General features: G+C 38.7%; 1 protein-coding gene across 1 annotated transcript; it reads left to right on the plus strand.

Moving 5' to 3' along the window:
- Window positions 1–2,887: 2,887 nt before the first annotated feature.
- On the plus strand, window positions 2,888–21,647 carry rmp24 (ribonuclease MRP subunit p24). Its single transcript, XM_015013479.2, has 5 exons — window positions 2,888–3,343; window positions 7,607–7,629; window positions 8,747–8,976; window positions 20,128–20,321; window positions 20,451–21,647. The coding sequence occupies exons 1-5, from the start codon at window positions 3,249–3,251 to the stop codon at window positions 20,611–20,613; spliced, it is 705 nt and encodes a 234-aa protein (XP_014868965.1). The 5' UTR covers window positions 2,888–3,248; the 3' UTR covers window positions 20,614–21,647.
- Window positions 21,648–22,483: the final 836 nt, after the last annotated feature.

A 22,483-nucleotide genomic window follows, 5' to 3' on the forward strand; every position in this document is an offset into this window, starting at 1 on the left:
ACATCCGTGTCACTGAGAGGAAAGAAAACTACTTTCCGTCTCAGTCCTGGAGCGATTTCCTTCTAGAGGCGCTTCACACTACACCGACTCGGGATGTGGTCACGCTATGAACATCATTTTCAGCCTTCCTGCCTGGCTTTATATGTGTGTCTGTGCGTGTGTGTGTGTGTGTGTGTGTGTGTGTGTGTGTGTGTGTGCGCTCCCCCCAGCTCCCCAGCCTGACCCTCCTTTAGAGTCAATTTAAACCTGCAGTGAAGGCGAATCCCTTCATCCGCGAGCTACGCTCTATTTCAATCATTTGTGAGCGCTGACATAGCCTGATAAAGAGGATTTACTGGCGGACAAAGTGAGGAGCAATCCTTCACACTACCTTACTCCATCGGTTTCTGTAAGCGCTATATGTTCCGATGATTTAATAGCTGGCCAGTGTCTGGTGACAGCTGCCATCTCCATCCATCCACTAATTCGAGAGCGCACGCAGCCAGACGGAGATAGCTCAACTTGGGGCGGGGGGGGTCAAATACATAAAACGCTAATATGAAACCTGAAACTAGACTTACTATAATTTCCACATTTATTCGGCTACAGACCACCAAAGTTGAAGTAAGTAAATTTAAAAAAAAAAAAAAAGGGGGGGGGGGGAATAGTAGTTTAGAAATGATGTCATCAGACATTTCTGCTTTACAATGAATTCCCAGTTAAATACGAACAAACGCAACCTTGTTGAAATGCTGAAATAAATCGTCTATATACGGTGTAAAAAAAGAACCTACCGTCTGAAAGATGTGAATAAAAGTCGCCGCCGCTCATCTCTTTGGCACATTGGCGGTATTTGCTGTATGTTGTTTCTGGCGTTAAGTCTGTCCAAACCGCTTTGTGTCGTCTCTCCTGTCCTCTCACGGTCCCTGCTCCTGTGTCTGCCTGAGTTCTTCTGTTACAGCCTATCCAAAAGGTGCGCACTCGCACAGACACACAGCCTCTCTCTTCCCTCCCCGATGCTCCTTCGAACTATATCCAGTTTCACTCCAGCTCCTTCTTTCTGAATTCCCTCAGAATACACTCCGCAACAATTTCCAGCAGAAGCATAAGCGAGGGAGTTATACTCGCTGGGATAGCCAGCGAGTATGCTAACTCTGATAATAATAATTTAAAAAAAAAAATGTTTAATGCGCAGAGTGCGGATATAGGGATGTCAATACAGCTATTCCAATATTATCCAATGATAGCAATTCTCATTGTCCAATAAGATTTAAGAAATGCTGTGACGTCAAAGATCGTGGTACCAGAAAAGACTGCTGAGGAAACTTTTAAGTTGTCAATTAGGATGTTAATCTAAGGTTGGTGTTGGGTTGTCTTGATGACAAATGAGAATGTAACTTCTGATTGGTCACTCAGCATTACGAGGAAAAGCAACCACAAAGCCACCCATTAATAAGCATGGTGAAGGATGTGTCATAATGTGGGCCCCTTTCTCATTCAAAAGCCCAGAGAAATTTGTCAGAAGGAATCATAAACTCATTTTTTAAAAAGAAAAACGGGTGATTTTAAAAAGAAATCTTCAAGACAAGTAAAATTCTGCCATTACTGAGTATCAGCCGGTAAATGATACAACTAAATTAAAACAGAAGTGGATTATTTGACACAAAATAGACCAAAATTGAAATGTCAGGTCTCTGTTGAAAAGGAAAGCAGTAAGTATACAGAAGGCCATCTTCCAAAACACAACTTGTTTTGAAAGAAAGATAATAAAACTGGCTCCAGAAGTAGAAGACCACATAGGATGGTACTCTCATCCAGTAAAAACAAAAACACAGAGTTTACAATTTACACAGGCTCACCAAAGTTGTACAATAACACACTGGAAAAACATTGCCTGCTCTGACATGTCTTCATTTCAGCGACCGCATCCAGATGTTTGGGTTAGAATTTGACTTAAAACACATGAAAGGATGGATCCCTCCTGTCTTATCGTGAAGTCAGCTGAGCAGTGTTTAAATTTCTATAATGTTGATCTTTTTCTGACCACAGTGTGGCCATCTTCTGATGGCTACATCTCAAATAAGTTCCTTGAACATGACAATGAACAATGGCTTCCATGGCAACCAGATCTCAAATCAGATCTTCCTGAGGGCCTATATGGTAGAATGAAAGATTTACACCATAATTATCCAGCTGACAAATGTATAAGCACATGGTGCTACAGACTAAAATCTCAAGGGGAATGTTTTCAAAATATTGTAGAATTAAAGCCATGAATAATGGCAGTTCTGAAGTCAAGCAGTACTAATGTCTACCTAACAAAGTAGTTGGTCAGTGTACGTTGAAGGGAAAAAAAAATCCCAATTCCTTCCTTTTGTGAGACTTGTGTAAGGTTATTGTGCAGAAACTCTGCCAAATATTGTATTTAATCATATAAAACATGTTTTCATCTTGTGGTTAGCAGGTGACCCTTTTCTAGTCACACTGACTACTCAATCTGCTTTAAACTAGGACGACTTTCAACCACTTCCACTTGATAAGCACGTCTTGCTTGTCAGTTGCACTTACAGTTTTCTCACTGCAAGTTGACGGCTCTATCCACTGATTCACATTTGCCATATAAACAACAGGAGAAGAAGAAGTGGAATAATCTCAATGGAAATTCAAAATAACCGATTTTTCAACTTGAATGTTAAAATGTTACTTTCAGTAACTCAATGCACTACATGAAACGCATTATACAGACTAATTATACACAATCCATTTCTGTTGGTTATGGTGATTTTTCACTTAAAGTTAATGAAAACATGGCATCTACAATTAGAGTTTCACATCCGACCAACAAAAAACACTTTTTAATGCAAAAAGAGTGATCTAAATAAACAGATATAATGCCTGCATTAGGGTTACCTTCAAAATGTACTTTTATTCTGACCACCATAGTGAGAGAGAGAGAGAGAGAGAGAGAGAGAGAGAGAGAGAGAGAGAGTATTTTACTCGGTTTCCCATGATGCAACGACGCTGACATCAGAGTCATGCGACGCAAAGTTCGTGTGGGATTGCCCGCTGATCATTTTCACACTTTATATCCACTTATCTTAGGATAACAGTGCCAACAGTGTTTACTTTCGCTTCTTTAAAGTCTCGGTTTTTACTACACGACTATTTCAGAGTTCAGTTTTTTTCTAGTTAACGTAATTTCCGTTTAGTTTCGCCTCTTCAACTGTCACACGAGGAGACCGTTTTTTTTTTTTGTTTTTTTTTTGAAAATGCAGCTACGTCCTGATGAAATGTCTGCACAGTTTCTGCTGAAGGCGTCTTTGATGTATGAGGAGAAATGCCCGGAGCTGTCACGGTATCTCATGTAAGAATTGCTTCTTGTCAACGTTAACGTAGCTTTACACTAGAGCCACACCACTGTGTGCAGTATCCGTGTAATGACACAATGAGTCCGCTAGGTGGAAGACCTTCGTCAGTAACTGAGGGCAATTTAATTTTATTGGTTTAAAACTGGTAACTTTGTTGTCACCGGTATTTTAGAGCACACAAATAGCCCACCGAACCAGAGTTGACCGATTCTAAATTAACATTGAATAATGCAGCCATAATAAACAAGCACTAATCAGGTTTTTCCTGGCTGATTTTCGGTTTTTTTGGAGGTCTTATCTGAGCGTTTCCTGTTAGACCATTCTGCTTCTTTATTCTAAGGACTATAAAACTTAAGAGTAACACAAGCCTGCTCCTTCGATAAAGGTAGTAATTTTGAATCCAGAAGAAAATAGGCTAAATAAGCTAAGATAATAAGTGCAAGACTGTACCTATAAATGCCTCAAAGAATACATCCCTCAACCTTATGCATTAAAGTTTATGCTGTTGGTTGATGTGTTTATTGTCACATCAATAAACTAATTAATTAACCAGTCACTTTTTAAGTGACTGGTTAATTAGCAAGAATAGTTTTTCTGTATTTCAATATCTGGCCAACCATTAGAGCTGATAAAAAATAATTAGCCATTTCTGATCAAATTATTCTCTCTCCCTTGTAAATGATAACTGACTCTTAATTGTCATATTGGGATTTGTTATAACCAATTATTTATTTATTGTACTGTAAAATAACTTTCATTGGTTTAGATGCACTTAACATCAGTTTTCTTTTTGTCTGTAAACGTAATCTCTTTTCTTGTGTCTTTATAGTTTTTTTGAAGAATATCACACATTCTTCAATTTTCTTTTTGATGATTGGTCAATTTTTGGTTCGGGGTATTGCCTTCTTCCAATCTACCACAGCTGTCACAGTTTGCTGCTTCATTAGTTCTGCTTTTTATTCTGCTTTGTATTCTTGGTCTTGACTGGCCCGTTCAAACACACGAGTGTTGTTCTCTTGTAGCTCTGACTGTATGTTTAGGGGTCGTTGTTTTGCTGGAGGGTAAATTTCTGCTCCGGTTTCAACTTCTGGTTTCAAATGCTGCATTCATATTGAAATGAAAAGAGACACCAGTAGACCTTTTTACTGATCAGGTGGCTTCTGAAGGCAGTTTGCTGAACTGGATTAATAACTTTAATCCTCTCAATCCACATTATGTTACTCCTTGAAGATACCAAAGCTTTGCTGTCATTCCCCGAATCTCGGTGGTAAATTTTTTTTTCCCCAAGAGCTTTAAAGCGGCATAGCTCCGAAGTGTCTGTAGGAATGGAAACAGAAACAAGAGTTTTATTGTTTAACCCAAATCAGGGGTATTTTACAGATGTGTGTGTTGTCATTTTGTCACATTAGTACTCTGGTCTAGTCCTCATATTTCCTGGCTATAATAACCTGTTATATTGCTGAACATTTTGACAGTTTTTAACAGCAACCTCCTGTGCAGCAGGCACAATTTTGAGGTGCATTTCCAGACGGCTATCAAAATCCATTTTTACACCAAAGTGCCTGGCAGGGAAGACATAAACATCACCCGCAGCCAAAATTTTACACTTGACTTGATGAGCTAATTAAAGTGGCTTCAGCCAGGGCGAAAAATGAAAGGCTGAATAATAGGTAGAAGATTACTCCGATAAGAATCCCCATTTTAAGCATCTCTCTAGACGTGAAGAAGTGTGTTAAGGTTATTGTCGGCGTCCATTAAAATAACCCCAGTAATGCCTCTTTGTTTTTCTTTGTGCTTCCACCATTTTCCCATTTGTATTGAGGGTCTCTCAACCATTATTTCACTAGAGTGTTAGTTTGTGGGTGTGTAATGCTCATAAATTCAGCCAACTAAATGTGGTGCTAATAATGCCTACTGCTGCTGTCTTCACCTTTTTTCAGTCTGTGGATGACAGCAAGTGTCGGTATGCTTTGATTACATGTCTTTGTATATATATATTTTTTTTAGAAAAGATACTTTTAGAGTTTGATAATACTGTTTGTGAAATTGTGTTAAAAGTTTATCAAGACTCGAGAGGCATGACCTGATGATATACAGTATCTATGAAAAGTATTCACCCCCATAGATTCTTTTACCCTTTTATTGCTTTTACAAAGCTATCATGATTGACAACAAAGTTTATGCTAACAACTTTACCATTTACCATTAATACCAAAATCAAAACTGATTTCTACAAAATAATTGCGGGTAAATACAAATATGTAATGCAACGTAAGTGACAACATAAACACCCCGTAATTTTGCGTCAGTTATTTTTTTGGATCCATCCCCTGACATGTACTTTGTAATAAGCTTTTCTCTGATTTGCTTGAAGTGTTCTTCTTTCTTCATGCTGTAACGGCAGCGAGGAATATTAATTAACCAGATCCAGGTGTCTGTACAGTACAGCCACTTGACAAACACTTACTGTACTCAGGTGATCTATATTCCACTTATTGTGAGACTACTAGAAACATTGCCTGGACCGCTGTTAAATTAGGTCAGTCACTTTCAAGGGAGTGAATATAAATGCTGTCACTTATCTTATGTTTCATATTTTTGTCATTATTTTTATATAAATCAGTTTTTACTTTGACATTAAAGTTTGTCAATGTTTTTTTTTTTTTACCTTAAACAGTTTGATTTTGCAAGAAAAAAACAAATGTGAGTTATTACAGTAATACTTTTATTGAAGCTCGAATGAAAACCAGTTTATAATTTGTGAAAGTTTTGCCTAATCTCTGAAAATAATTCTTAAAGTCTTGTCTAATTTTCTCTCTTGAGCTGGATGTGTAGTCACGCCCTTTAATCACTGCTTTGACTCTCCATCTCAGTGGGAGACGGCAGATAAAATATAATAAATCACCACAGATGTTGTATACCATCATAGCGTTTGTTTAGATTAACATTGAAGTGTCTGCAAGAGTTAATATCAATATCAGTCCCAGTTTTATTTTAAGCGTGTGTCCCTCTTTCCTTTATGAACCTCACAGTCCTTTACAGATCGCATCTCGCTGCTGACCGCAGTTCATGTTTACAGCACATATCTCCAGTCTCTATCACCACAGCGAAGTATGCACTTAAAAGGAGATGCATGACAAGTATGATAATGAGTTCCGTGCAGTGGGGTGTGTCGTCGTGGTCTGCAGTTTCTGGGAGCCAGCTCATCTGAGAAAAAGGAAGAAGGCTGAATTCCCAGAAGACCCCGGGGGTCTTTGCTTTGATTGCGTGCCGGAAAATTTCAAAACTAGGTTTTCTGCAATCAGACGGTGTAGTAGTCGCTCCCCTTTAAGGTTAAACTAAGGCAGTTATTTGAATTGTGGTTTTGCATCTGGATCTTAAGGGAGTCGAATATTATGTTGCCTAATTAGCAGAAAGTGTTAGAATAAACAGCTTCCTGAAGAATTTAAGCATTTCTTTTTCTCAAACCGCTCAAGGTCCTCTGCAGAGAACTACGCGTCTTCTGAAAAGGCTTCGACATAATCCGAAAATGTTTTCCAGTCCTTAATGAGGAGTAGCATTAATGACTGGACTTGGTATTTAAATCACAAATCTTTGTCCACGACAGAAAGCATCAGAATTCATTAAACCCCATTTAGTGTTTCAGAGAGAATTAACATGCATTGACGATTGTTTTTGTAAATGTGACAAAATGTGAAAAAGTTCAACACTGGGCCACAGTGGGATGCAGCTTCCCCCCGCTGTGGGCCAGCTCCAGATTAAAAACAACCCGATATCTCCTCCCTCTCTTTTCCATAAGCCTGACCCGGCCTCATGTGCAGCTGGATGCCGAATGACCCCAGTCATTGATTCAGGCCCAGAGCTAATTTTAGCAGGGCTTATCGGTGGCTTAGTTAAAATGTTTGTGCAAATATCTCATTGAGAATGCTCTAAAAGTAGACAAGGCCCTCTGGGAAGGTGAACTTGCCCCATATTGCTCGGGAGAGACCCCACCGGGTTTCCGGTTGGAGTTTTTCCACCACACATAACAGGAGGAGAGAAGTCGGTGTCAAACTTTTTTTTTTTTTTTCTAAATTGATTTTTCCATCCTCTAATAGGTTGTTTCCGGAAATCCATTCATAGGCGAGAAATAAAGAAAAAAGTTATATTATTTCTTTTTGTTACGCACAAGTATCATAATAAAATGCATAAGAAAGCATACATATATATATCTATATTTTTTTTATGATTTAATCTGATCTCACGTTCCTCTTTCACAGGCATCTGCCATACCAGCCTGAAAGTAAGTTGAATCCTTTTTTTTATCTCTGGTCTCCCCTTTCATTTGAAGTTGTCCTTTAAATTCTTGCATGTGTAAAAGCCAGAACCACAAAACGAAGTAGCGAGCAGGACTTTGTCACCGGCTTGTCAAGGTTGATGAAAAACTCACTAAATCCGCGGCCAAACATACCCCGCCGTCCAGCTGTCTGCAGCAGACTGCGGTTTGGGATCAAGCGCGCGCTCGCACACGCGTGTTCAGACCCGTGCCAACATCAACCACATCAGGGCGCGGAGAGTGACGCTACTTAACAAAGACTGCTAAGGTTTCACTCTGCAAATGGAACGGGAGCCGGTGCTTTAGAAAGAAACAACCGGCTTGTCTGCAGAACACACAGTATTGTTGCGAGAACAACTAATTGGACTGTGAAAATCTGAGGAATTAAAGACCCACGATTACTAATTGTCTGAAAAAGTAATGCGTTCTTGTGTCTGTTCCTGTTGTTTGAATATTTAAGGAGTCCTAATTTCAAGTTACGGAACTTGGCTTAAATTTGGTTCCAAACTTATCATTTAGTTTAACTTTTTTTGCTTTGTTCGCTATATTTTTCTTATCAAGGTTTGTTTTGTTTTGCCTTCATGCACCTTACGTAGAGATTCTCAGGCTGGGCTCACCAGCGTTTTGGAGAGAGGGAAAAATGTTTCTAAAGTTAAACCTATAATCGACTCATGATGCTCTACATTGTGTTCTTTCTCTTTAATTAATCATTGTAATACACTATTCCAATTAATCAATCACTATTGATTAGTAGTGACTCGATCCAATATAGTCTTTCAATTTCTAGCTGATTGACTGTATTGTATCACAACAGGGACATTTTGATTCAAAAACACATATTTTTGTAATATATTCATATTTGTTTCTACAAGTAAGGCATAAGGGCTTGCTGGTTAATTAACATATTTTCAATTCTGATTGATTTTTAATAGATGAGACTGAGTCTAATGTGATTGGAGATACATAAATATAATCCACTTTCTCAATTGTTATTTAGTTTTCCTCTTTTTGTACCACAGCAATATCAGCTGCTGTAATTTGATAAGTTGCGGGACATTTGACTGATTTGTTCTCGTCATTTCAGGACAACAGAAGATAAACAAATTTCCGGTCAACGGCTTGTTGCAGAACATGTCATTGTGTTCGTACTGCTACCAGTGGCTGAAGCCCGATAACCACCGGGTGCGGCTGCGGCCGAAGCGACGTCCGTCGGCGCGGGTGAAGCAAGTGCTGCTTAGGAAAGCCAGAGGAAAATGGTTGAGCCTGGCGCAAAAAAAGCTTCTGATCCGCTTCCAAAAGTCGCCTTCATTGGTGGTGAGTAAAGATGACGCTAGTCTAAGTTCAGAGTTTCCCTTCTGTCCAAAATCATAATTTTAAGGCAGAGTTACTACGAAAATCTATGTAAAGCAGCCCAGCTATGTTCAAATGTTGCTGTAAATTTAACACTCTGGAAAAACCCCATCAACTGGATGTGTGGTGGTGCAGTATTTTGTTATTCCAGTACATAAAATCCTACGTTAATTAAAAGTTAAAGGTTTTTTTTTTTTTTTTTTAATGAACTCAAATAACCTGGCTTGATGATCAATTTGATGGTATGTTGTTGATGTGTGTTTGCACGTCGGTGTAGAAAGATAATTCTCCAGTCATTCTCTTGACTTTGAACCCAAATTTGCTCATATGCAAAGATAAACAATAAAGTTTATCTTTATTATTTTCCACTTTAGAAAACAATCCCTGTTGTAATACAAAGTAATTATTTAATAATGTTTTGATTATGCCTCTCCCCTTACAATGGCCTTTAGTTAAATATTTGGCGTACCTGGAAGAGAATCGATGTCCTCCGCTACTGGTCACACTGCTTCTTTTCCCCCTGTCCTCCTAATGGATGGCACCTACCAGTGACAAAATGGAAAGCATATTTTGGCTGTCACACTCCCACTCTCCTGGTTATCTCGTTTAGAAGAGGGCGCTGGTGATGGAGTGTGCAACCGCGGGGTCTTCTTTCCCTTCTATCCGTCAGCTGAAATTGGAGAGAAACACTGAAGAGCCCGTCTGACATTCACCTCATGCTGCTTCAGTGAGAGCACTGCCGCCTCAATAAACTCTGGCTGGGTTCATTTGCTTTGCAGAATCTTTGCCTCACGAGAAAGTCTGAAGCCTCCCCGTATTGTTTTATGCAAATAATTTTCGGGGCAAATGTGGAGGTAGAGATGGGAAGTGGCGAAAGGATGAGCACAGCAAAGTTCTAAACGTGAGACAGCGGTAGCAGTCATTTTAACACCCGTTGCTCGCTGTGTGCTCTTCTTCTTCTGCCTTTGGTGGATTCCTGCGAGTGCTCCATCAATATTACCATAATAAATTGTCTCACACTGAAGTTGTCGACTCCTTGACACCGATCAGAGTGGAGACAGCTGCTTAATAGGCTGTCAGAATCATGAGCGAGAAGGAACTCCGTCTGTGACAACACTGAAAATAACAATCGCACAGCTTGGCCTGTTTATACAGTGGGAGCATACATGGCTCCATCGATAGAAAGACTTGTGGGTTTTTGAAGTCGTGTCTTCCATCAGTATTGATATGCCATGAACTGTTGAACTCCAGTGTGTCTATTTGGAGTTTTTATTTTATGTGCTAGACAGTTGATGGAAAATGATAGAGATTTCATCATGTATTTATTTATTTATTTTGAATATGCAAATAATACCTAGCTTCTCACTTGTTGCGTAATACCATACATCTCACAACAGCAAATAAAAATGGAAGGAAACACAATAACTATAGAACACCATAACCAAGGAAAAGTATCCGGCATAACCAAAAAGGAGTAAGAAACAAAGCTTATTGACCCTTTACAAGTAAAAATCAGAGAAGTGTCATAATCTGTTTATTTTAAGCCATTTTTACTCTTGTACGTGTAATATTGTGAAGAAAAATAACATCAAGAATGTTTATTAGTCTATAAATAGTTGGGTTTTTTTTTTTTATTGCTCCATGATTCAGTGGAGTTTGATTCTGTGAGTTCTCAGGTGTTCGAAATCCATTGCAAGAAATCTCAGGAAACACATCCATGTATAAGTTTTTTTTTTTTTTTTTTTTTTTTAAGAACTACCAAGTCTCATTTTGCAAGGTTGTATTTATCTCATCCCTTAGTGTTGTGTTTGCAATGGAAAGTTACCTTTTAAATCGATTTATCAGCTAGAAAATACCTGTCTGAACTTTAATTGCACGTCTCTTTATCTCTATTTGAAAGTGCCACTGTCATCATGGAGTATTTTTTGTGCATCTGAACTCGTGAATAAAGCATGCTCCAAAATTATGCATCCGTTACTTAAATTGGATTTACAGATGGGAGCCAAGCTGTTGGTACCACAGAACGTGTAATAAGTAGCATTATTTCTGGTTCAGCTTCAGCCAAGATTAGCTCTCCTGTTAAACTACCCTGTCATCAAACTTCCTCTGTGTTTACTTTGGGCCTCACTCAGCCATGACTGCGCAAATCTGCTCTGACTCACGTGTCAGCTGTCATTACAACGAACAGTGTTTATGCAGAATGGTCACATGACTTCCTTGTGAACTTATCTGCTCCGTGAATGTCACCCCACAGATATTTTTATTCTATGTTGTTTGTTGTTTTTTTTTTTTTGTTTGTTTTTTTTTTTTTGTTCAAATGGTCGCTGCCTCAGTTGAGGGGCAACAGCAAGGTGTTTGCTGGGTCGGTGAAGATGAGAGAGGAGGAATGTGGAGTGGTCCTCTTTCTTTAGCTCGTAGATTCCATGCAGATGAGCGGAGCATGGCAACAGCAAAGTGGCAGGAGGAAAATATTTTCTAGTGTTCTTTAAACATAGAAGATGGCAGTCATGGTTTCAAAATAGAAGCGGCAGAGGTGCTTCAAGGACTGTTTATACCTGAGAATTTTCCTTTCTTCTATTTTTACCTCACCTCCACTTAGACGGCATACTTCCAAAAATATTCAGCTTAGATAGTTAATTAAATGAACCCTGTTTTGTATACGGTATGTGTGTGAAAAAGATTAACCCCGGTGTGAGCTCTGGCTCACTCGAGAACTGCTCGCTTTAGTTCCGTTTTAAGTTTCCCTGATGAGATAAAAGTCAGAACTTTGCTTTGTTTTTGTTTTTTTTCCACCTGTTATATTGTTAGTCATTCTCAGGAAGAGAACGGTTAATGTTTATGGGAAATGAAATATGTACATACATCCAGTACCTTTTTTTAAAAGCAGGTTATAAACATGCAGAAATGCTTATTTGCTTTATTTTCACAACGGAGTAGCTGACAATTCAGACTGTGAGGTGTTGGTCAGCCTGAGAGCCAGTCTCTGTAGCTCTGACCTGGAGGTAAAAGTATAAAATGTTTCAAATCTATTATTGATTAAAAAATAAATAAAAAATCAACCCTGGTTCAAAGGGCCCAAACCGTAATACTCAGCATTTTACAATTGTTTTGCTTTTTATGTTTTTTTTGTTTTTTTTTTATGTATTTATGAAACACACTAAATGTGATAAATGCTGAATTGGCAAAATGTATGTTCCTTTTTTATGTTTTAAAAACAAACATCTGCATTGGTGATTCTTAGTTCTTTTCATTTGAGCACTTTGTGGATGTTATTGCTTTTTTTTTTTTTTTTATCCAGTTTTTAGCAGGACAGACATGGTTGGTAATTTTGCCAACAAAAATATTCTAAAAATCCTTTTCCAGGTTGGTTGCTATGTGAATTTTTAATTGACCTGTATTTTCACAGTTTAGCTTTGAGTGAAAATACCTGACACCATCTAACTGCTTTTATTTAGACATAGACATATTTTATTGTCACTCAGCTGCTCACCTGCAATGGAATACTTATAATTTTGTTTAAAAACAAAAAAAAAATCAGCAATAATCCCACAGCTGAGCCTTTTAAAGCTCCAACCGTGAGCTGCTGACAACCCAGTGCAAAATATAAATACTTGTAGTTTCTTCCGAAGCCTTAACATCTTGTTCAGTAGTTTAATTGACTCTAATAGCCTGGATAAAGCAAGTAGACTTTAGCTTATCTATGTTCAATATTACATCTACATCAAAACATTTTACATTCCCTTAGCTGGAGTCTCCTCTGTCTTCCTTTAGACTTGTTTAAACTCCTTTGCTAGTGCTTTACCACTGTGTCAACACAGAGCTTTATGGCTGTGCTCACATTTGTCTGATCTTCTTGCTGTCAAATACAAAAAGCCGCTTCATCAGATATGAATCGCGGCACTTGGTTACTGTAATCGAGTCACGATTGTGTGTGTGAGTGTGAGTGTGTAGCCCCTGACACAAGTTTATTTTAAACCAGGTCTGAGTATCAGCAGATCTTGGTACCCATTGTTCTTGTTCGCTTGAAGTGTCAACATTTGTGCGGTCCTGTTTTAGACCGAAGGATACTTAAATTAGCTCGTGAACTATTTGTTAATGCTCCACATTACTTGGTTTTGTTTTTAAATTCTTTTGAATGCCTTTTTTTTTTTTTTTCTACCCATGTGGTTCCAAGGAGGTTGCTTGCAGCTTTGTTTCTAAAGTTTGATGTTGGTTAAAGAAAAACACGTGCCTGTTGTAAAAACACACTCATTCACCGAGATGCTTACAATATTTATACTCGAAGCCGTAAATCGCCCCTCACCCTCTAATTTCACACTGTATTGCCTCCCTGACGTGTGTGTGTGTGTGCGTGTATGTGCTGCCCTTCGGGTGGATGCCAGCACACAACAGGCTTTCCTCAACCCTGCGGAGCTTGTGTCCTGCAGATATTATAAATCAGAAATGTTTATGCATGCTAGACAGGTTATCTCGCAGCGGATATGGAAATAAGTTGGATTGCAGCCCCCACAAGAGGGAGACGGACCGTAAATGGAGCGAAGAAGAACGGCATATTCTCCTCTTCCATATTTCCCTCTGTCCTCCTTGAGAGTAGATTTACACTTCTCGGGAGGATCATTTATTACAGTGGAGACGTATTCAGTTCAGTCGTTTGCCCCGCTAAATATACTCACGGTGTTTTGGGTAGTTTATGACTGAAGAGAACTTGGATTCACTAACGGTTGGTTTAGTTATCCGGTTATAATCACTTTTTTTATTTTTTTATTTTTTTAACCTCACAAGCCCCTTGTTCTCTCCTGTCATGCCGTTTGTCTTCAAGCAAACGTTCTCAAAAACAGGACAAGTATTGCACGGAATAGAAGAAAAATGGCAGTATTAAATTCTTGTACAGCTTTAAATAGTCCTTTCATTTGAACATAAAATAGTGCATTTTATCATTTCTATTTCACATTTATATATTTCTTTTTCAAATTAGGGCACACACTGTCCAGCGAAATAAGCGCCAACAACAGAGACTTACTACATCGTTGTGGCATGCCATCTATGTCTCTCTCTGCCTCACGTTATTTAATCTTAATGTTATTAATAATTCTGTATACTTGTGATCCTTTTGTTGCTTTAACTGTAATGAATCATGTTGGTCCTTGTTTATGAGTCCCCAGTGAGCAGCGTTTGGATCCCTTGAGTCACCAGGATTTGTTGCGGTTCTTCTCAGCTGTAACTGAATCCAGCAGCACGCCCTCACATTAATGACATTCATAGCATATCTGACATGAAGCCACTCAGGCCCCATTCATCACCTCTAATGATAATCAGTGATTTCTAAATTCACATCTGTCTCCAAGCTGTTTTGTCCATTTCTCTGCGTGTTAAACAACTTTGATGTAAAAAAAAAAAACCACGTTGGAATTCTTTTGTGTGTCCGCAAGACAAAGATGTAGTTCTGGTCAATCGTTTAATTTGATTTATTTGAACTGTTCTTTTTGCTGCTTTTGTGACTGTACAGCTCAATACTTGAATTATTTATTTATTTATTTATTTAAGTAGGAGCTGAGCATATACGTTTAACTTCATAGTGGATTTTTTTTCTCCAATAGTTGCTGAAGGTTCTGCTTATACTGTGCCGTACCATACCACTTTATTTCTGAAGCATAGCAGCTGATCGAAGTGCTGTGCAAAAATAAAAACTAAGAACAACAGTAAAACACCAAGACAAGTATAAAACAATAGGAATAAAAACATCACAAACACACAGACTGCAACATCAAGACACAGATGCTAGCTCACTCTGGGCTAAAAACCAAATGAGAAAAAATGTTTTTAAACTAGCTTTAAGAACGGGAAGAGACGGGGCTGCCTGACCTTCAGCGGCAGCTCATCCAGCAATTTAGGAACCAAGACCCGCAAAGGCTCCGTCTCCTCTAGTTATGATTAACTTCATTAGTTTATCATGTCATAAAATTAAGGAACTCTGTAACAACATGTGCAGGCTGATATAACTTTTTCACACATACCAGGGAGGAAGAGGCATGAACAACAGATTATAAAAGTTCAACCATCACGATTAAAATCACCTTGTCCAATCTGACTGACTGGACATTATCACAACGCAACAGACTACCAGTAATTCAGCAGAAGCCTCTCTGTCCTTTCTGTGGTGTAGTTTGACTTGTATCAGATGCGTGGTGCAGGAGAAAATGTAATCTCTATTACGACCAGAGACTGACTGGAAGAGATAAATGCACATGACATTTTTTATTTTTTTTTTCTAAAATGGCGCCATGTCGCAGATTACACTTGGTTTTTCTCTGCATTTATCGAGCCGTTGGCCTCCAAACGGTGAAACTCTGTCTAATGGCATCCGATCACAGTGACCGGCCGTTGTTATAGAAAAGCTTTGCAATGCTGGGACGCGTATCGATCGCCCCCGGCTGCTCTTCTTCCTTCAGGTTCAATGTGCCGAATCGATGTTCTCTGTGATGACTTTCACAGCCCAGCAGATATTTGTCCACATCACCATCAACACGTTGCACTTACAAACATTTGTGAGGGGTGATTATCTGTGCTCAGGATCTCCACATGCTTTTTTAATTCAGTCAGTCGCCGTGTCGGTCGGCTCATCTTCATCCCTTTGAGTATATCACAATGCTAAGGTCAGACTAATCAACCCAAGCCAACCTCTGGCACCAAGAGAGAAACACGGGAAGGGGAGGTTTTCATACAGCCGAGGCTAAATATAGAAGGAGTCCATCTGCAGAATTGATTTATATGGGTCTGTTTGGGCTTGTGTGTCTATAAGTTTAGCTTCTAAGCTTATTAAACCCTAAAGCTATTTCTTTTAAACGTATGCATAAGCTCATGCTTAACTAGACTGTGGCCCACATTGCAGATGATGCTCCTGGTAAATTTGCTTTTAATTTAGAGAAACTACCAAGTCCAGAAGTTTATACGCACTGACGTGAAATTTGTTTTATTTAAACCATTAGGGATGAGATTATACGTGCTGACTGAATGTATAAACACCCCCCCGCTAATGTTTGGTCGATTTTCTGTTCGGTCTAAGCAGGCAGCTGCACATTTCAGTCGAGCTCGAAGGTGTCGCTTTTGGAGCAAAGGCTGTTCTTCTCAATTGTCACCCTTTCAGTTCTTGTTGATGTGAAAATGGCTCCACTGTGGACGGTGACATTGGCGTTTCTGCAGCTTATTCTTTTAAGTTGCCGGATTCGTGATCAGTCCGACCCCAAAAAGGGTTATCGTGTTCGTGCACAGTTTATGTAAAACAGTTTGTTCAGAGTTGCAATATGACATTGCCGTTTCTGCCCAGCCTGTGCATGCGTGAGAACCAGTGTTCTTCAGTATCCAGGCATGGTGCGACTTGACGGATGAATTAGTCCTGCCTTCATAACAGCACCTGCCAACAGCATTAAACTTAATAGCTGCATCTGCTGTCGTGCATGAAATCCAAAGCTAAACAGCTATGATATATTTGTTTTGGGGTAAAGGTTAAGCATTTCTGTCATCTGTGTTGGCCATTCAGAGAAAAACGCACGCACACACACACACACACACACACACACACAAGAATGCAAGTCTGATAAGAAACTTTATATATTTGTTTTGAAGGATAAGGGCTGAAAATACTTCTCTAAAAATACACAACATGGAGAGAATAATAGACTGATAAAAGAATCCTATGTACTTTTTTTATCCGTCTGACCATATGGTCCACCTCCATTTATATGCCCCCAGATGTGCATAAATAGGTTCTTATCCCCTGTTCTGTCCTGAAGCATTTCACCTGTGCCATATGCTTGATTGACCACGGTGCTTATTTGTCCGCAGCCAGACTCGGAAGATGAAGTAATTAAATCTCTTCGTGGCAGCAGCTCACGTGTGCCCCTCCAAGTTGCATTCGTAACATGTCAAAGGATTAGCGTAAATTAAACAGGCACACGTGGCGCTGTGGCTTGGACTTCCCGTTATATCCATTTCGTAAATCTAGTTCCCCAGCAAAAGAGCTGCAGTTTCGAAGTTGTGTTCCAATACTGCAGTGCTGCAGGGTCTTCTGGGTCTGCAGTGCAAAACGGAGGATAAGCCAGCATGATGTCACAGCAGCTGTAAACATCTGTAGCCAGCTGTCCGTCTGCGTTTCATCCAGAAAATCCCATCAATCCCAGCAAACATCGTGACCGGTCAGCGAGTTCAAACCAGTGAAATCAAAGCGTTTACATAAGTCTCTATGACCATAATTCGTTCCAGTATGTGTTGACGAAGGCTGCAGTAGTTAGAGCAAACCGTAGCTTTCAGTTTTCTGTTTGGGCTAAATTTGATGAAGCTGTAATGATTTACCGGAAGGCAGAGGTCGTTGTTGCCGGAACACCGGTAGAATGTGATAGGGATCTTTCCTGCCTTACTGCTCATTTCTTCAGATCTCTCACCTCTCTGTGTATATTGTTTATCACCAGATAAACAATATCTGATGGCATTGACGTTTAAAGGCAACATCAGCCTTTAAAATAATGCATGCTGAAAAATCTGACTTGAAACAACTTACCAAGTAAGCATTAGCCTGTTTCTGGTAGGAAGGTATACCAATTCTTTAAGAAATTACACTTTTAAAAAAACTACAAATGTTGCATATCATGGTTTTGCTATTTTTTTAATTATCTTGATAACACACCAATCAAATGACTGGAGGTTTCTCTATGTGGAGCATACACTTATCTTACTACATCACTTACCTTGCTCTAGCTGTAGGTGGCGCTGCCAGTCATTTGACTGAAAGACCCCTCACATGCGTTTTCCTTAATTTTGAGGCAGACAAATTTAGCTGGTACAAGTACAGATGATAATGAGAATAATGCTGCTTTAAAACTACAACAAGCAGGTTTGGGGTGCCATGTCTGTTAGTCAGCAGGCTACTTGAGCAGATAGCCTGTCTAGCCAACTAAATATCTGTCTGTCTCCAAGTATTACTTTATAGACATTATGAGTAAATGTTACCAAGTGTTGATGTTTAGTCCAAGTATGTGATTATTAAAATCACACAGTAAACCTCCAAAAGTTACTCCTAGACCGGATTGGTGACTCATCCAGGAAGCCTCAGTTAAAGTCAGTGTTTATGAGACAATAGTAAGAACAAGCAGATATGACATTAATGGAAGCGTTTCTTGATTTAAAAAAAACAAAAACAAAAAGAACAAACACAACTGACCAAGAGAAACCCAAAGACTCACAGCACCAAAAAATACCCTGATGATGTCAGTGAAGACTTGTGTTGTGCAGGAGGTCAGTAATCCAAAGAACATGACTAACTCCTCCAATGAATGGTTCATTTAAAAAGAAAAAAAAAGGTTTTGGTGTGGATTCGTCAAAGTCCTGGCTTAAATAAATCTGAGTCTCTATAGCATGAGCCATTCATGCTAGAAAACCCACATATGGCTGAATTAAAACAAGTCTGCAATGACTTGTTTGTAAAAGGCTCATTGGCAGTTATTGCTAATACTGGCTGAAAATAATCAGAATTAGGGTGCAATTAACTTCAGTGATGAAATGATCATTTGGAAATGAGTGTATTTTGCATTTAGTCGGTTTATGTTTCTGACAAATGTTGGAAGATATACAATATCTTTCAAAAATAATGACTAAATAAGTCTAAAGCTATTGGTTCTGCATATGCTGTTAACTGAAAGAATGAGTTAATGTATCACTTTTTAATTTTAAATCATCAATAAATTAGCTTTTTGGTGCATGTTGCAGTTACATGAACCCTGCATTAGGTTCACATGTTCCCGATTACTCTAGAGTGTGTTTCTGCAGAGCATTGGCTAGTTCTGCTTTGAGCCACGCCCCTGTGTAACAGTGGGAGGGTCAGTGTGAGGGCCTCTATAAAGCTGGACACGCAGACTGGTGTAGTAAACACTTTCTGCTCAGTCAGTCTGAACTCCGGCGCCCTCAACTTCTCAACGCATACCACCTGTCAGACTCTTGAAATGGCTACGTTCATCTCGGTGAGTTTTTCACCTCCTCAGCATTTGTCAGCACCTCGACTCTGATTCGATTACCGATGCAGCTCTAACCGGTTTTAAAACTTGGCCAACTCTACATGACGTGAGACAGAGTAGATTTGCATTTAGTCATGTTAGGAATTGGTTGGACAATTTAAAATCTGTGGATCATTTTATGCATTCAAGAACATCGCTTCAAGGAGAAAACTAGTGGGTTGTTTTTGCTGTTAAAAAAAAATAGTTTTCTGGTTTTTGTTTTTGTTTTTCTTCCTGGAAGCTTTGGGTCTTAATATGGTTTAAATTACTGTGTTTTTAATCTGGTTCAGTTGCTTTAAATTAATGCTTTAAAAAGAAAAGCAAACTGTTGGAAAACTTCACATTTTACAAAAGGTTGTTGATCACCTCTGGACTTGCTCTCTTGATCTGTGAATGTGGTTAAAATCACCTTTTTTTTTTTTTTTTTTTTTTTTGTCAAACTCCAATTTTCACTTATTTGATTATTGATGATCTAACTCTGTAAACAACAACTCAATTGTATTTCTTCAAGCTCGACTCTAACCTAATGAGCCGCTAATGTTTACTAGAGGCAGGGATCTTGGACTGCCGTCTTGAATCATGAGGTTCTAATAATGGGAACATTTCACCTTCTGACGTTTAGTGGTGTCTACTGGTTTTCCTTCGACAGAGCCAGATGTTTTATTTCCCGACATCCGTATTATATGTCAGGTTTATTTTTTTATTTCTCTGCTTTGATATAGGTCATGTGTAAGTGTATCGGAACTGTATACTCCTGAAGAAATTCGATCTAGAGTATTTAACGTTTAGAGCCGGCATCTGCTACGCAAATATGCCAAACTGCAAAGCAACATCCCCGTCATATCAATACCACTCCTGAAAAATACAATTATGTTTGACGAGGGTATAAAACATAAACCTGACTACTAAGTCTTGAATATTCTCCCAGGAATGTTTTGTGAACTAAAAAGAACAAAACTTTGCTGGACTTTTTGACGAGCCTGCATCCACCTTGACCTGAAAACTTCATTTCGCATGAGAACTCGGGTCATGAAGTATTAATGAATATGTCCTGTTTCTCTCGTTATTCCAGATGGCCACCTGCCACGCTTGCAGTAAGACATCCATACACAAAGGGGTGAACAGAGATTTTATATCCAGCTTCGCTAAGACCCACAGCACACCAGGGAGCGCTGGCAAATACAAGACTCCCCAGTCCAGCAGCAGACCCAACACGACCACGCCCAAGACCCCCGGCAAAGATAAGACACCGTCTAGTACACCAAGGTACATTACCCAATCGTATTGATGTTAATAATTAAATCATAACTTAAGTTTTTTTTTTGTTTTTTTTCCCCCAGCATAATAAAAATCTACATTTATCTGAGTTTTGTATCTTCTGTCTCATTCCTTTAGATCCTCCATTACTTCCACTACTTCAGGGTCAAGTTCTTCTTCCTCCAAGTCTTCCTCTAAATCCAAAAACAGGGTCGTTCAGCGTCTCAGCAAAATCCTCTCACGAGAGGACAGCCAGGGCAAAAAGAAGGGAGGCTTGAAGGACTTCCTCTCCTCACTTTGAGGTCCTCGCTCACTTTTTGTCGCTACTCTCGCTCTTAAAAAAAAAAAAACAAGAAGGAAGACCAATGTTCCAACTTGTTTACAGCACAGGCTAACGAGGAACTTAAATGGCATAAGTTTCCGAGCCGGTGTGGGAAGGATCAGTGTTGCCGGGCTGATTGGAAGGGAGCTCCTGAACGTCCCAATATTCATAACGAGAAGCGTTGAGCTTTCAATCAGTTCCCACACATTCTGCTGCGTCAGGCGAAGGGGAATGCTTCCTGAAAACTCCTAAACTGGAGTTGGTTCTCTTACAATGTCTCTGCTAGTTTTGAGGCATCTCCACCAAGCTTGTTTACACACCAATATTCTTAGTTTTCCTACATCCACACATTTATGACATGCAACCACGTGCAAACAGAAACTTTACCAGCTTCCTTTCAGAAATTTATTTCCTCTTTGGTTTCTTCCTTGAAAGCCAAAACAAGCTTATCTCTTACAATGTGATGTAAAAAGTTTTGGAATTAATTATTTTTTTTTTTGGCTAACTCTTAGCTTTTGATTCATTGTTTGGCATTTATAATGGCGTAGGGAGGCTAAGCATGCCTTTGTACATATTTTGCCAAAGCAGTTTTGTGTATGTATTCACATTCTTTTGAAGGTGTAAGTCCAAACTGACAATATTCACAACTTTAACTGAGAAAAAAAGAAATCACACATTTACATATCACACACACACACACACACACACACGCACCGGCCTATAATCTGTACAGAAAACATTATTATTCTATTGTCTGAACATTGAATATCATCAAAACTCCTTGAGAGATGGTTTGATAACTCCTTTGGTTAAATACTGTTACTCTTTTAAACAATTTCTTAAGAGCATTAGTATTAAATGAATCTAGTGTTTTTTTGTTGTTTTTTTACTGACTTGATTTCTTGCTATACTGTGGAAATGTTCAGTGAATTGTATTCTGAAATACCTCACATTTATATTCAAACTGCTTCTGAAATTAAACTTTTTCAATATTAAAAAAAACTTTCACCATTCATGCTCTTTTTGTGTGATGCTTTATGTTTCTTGCACCTAGCATGTCTGATTAAAGAGAAGGTCTGGATCAGAATTATAATATAGGATAATCAACTAATTTTATGCCCTAGAAGTTTAATGCATTTAGTGAAATGATGCATAATAATGATCAGGTTTTTTGTATCCTGATCATTATTAGTCTGTTAATAGCTAACGGACAACTTTATGTGCAGTAAATAAAACAAATTAAAATTATTTAGTTGCTTGCAGAAGTATCCGTTCTTCTTCTGAAAAGTTTGTCACATGTTCCCTCCCATCCGTTAATGGTTTGCAGAAACACATTTTGCTGCGGGTCTTTAGGTTCTGCGTGACCAGAGCCTCTTCTCCCACGTTTGCTAAGTCAACCACACGCAAACAGAAACTTTACCAGCTTCCTTTCATAAATTGATTTCCTCTTTGGTTTCTTCCTTAAAAGCCACTAATAAATCAAGTTTTTTTTTTTTTTTATAATGGATGAAACAGAACTGTGTGAGATGTTCAAAGCTTGGGGTGATTTGTTTTTTCATTTATTTAGGCTTTAGATTTCAGCTTTAGACTTTCAGATTTCTTTTTATAAACAATATTATTGTCATACCGCCTTCCAAATATGTGATTTGCAGCACGTGTTGGGGTATAATATAACACTACAATAAAATAGATTGTGATTTTTGGTTAGAAATGTGATCTATTCCAAAGAGAATGAATATTGTTTTTATGGTACTGTTAATTGAAATATGATCACACATGGATTTATGTCAGTGATGCAGGTAGCCAGAATAAATTGGATAGAAATTACAACAGAAAATGTTAAATCCAA

This window comes from Poecilia mexicana, unplaced genomic scaffold (genome assembly GCF_051168715.1).
Source record: "Poecilia mexicana isolate PSO_F unplaced genomic scaffold, ASM5116871v1 scaffold_11, whole genome shotgun sequence".
NCBI classification, from domain to species: domain Eukaryota; kingdom Metazoa; phylum Chordata; class Actinopteri; order Cyprinodontiformes; family Poeciliidae; genus Poecilia; species Poecilia mexicana.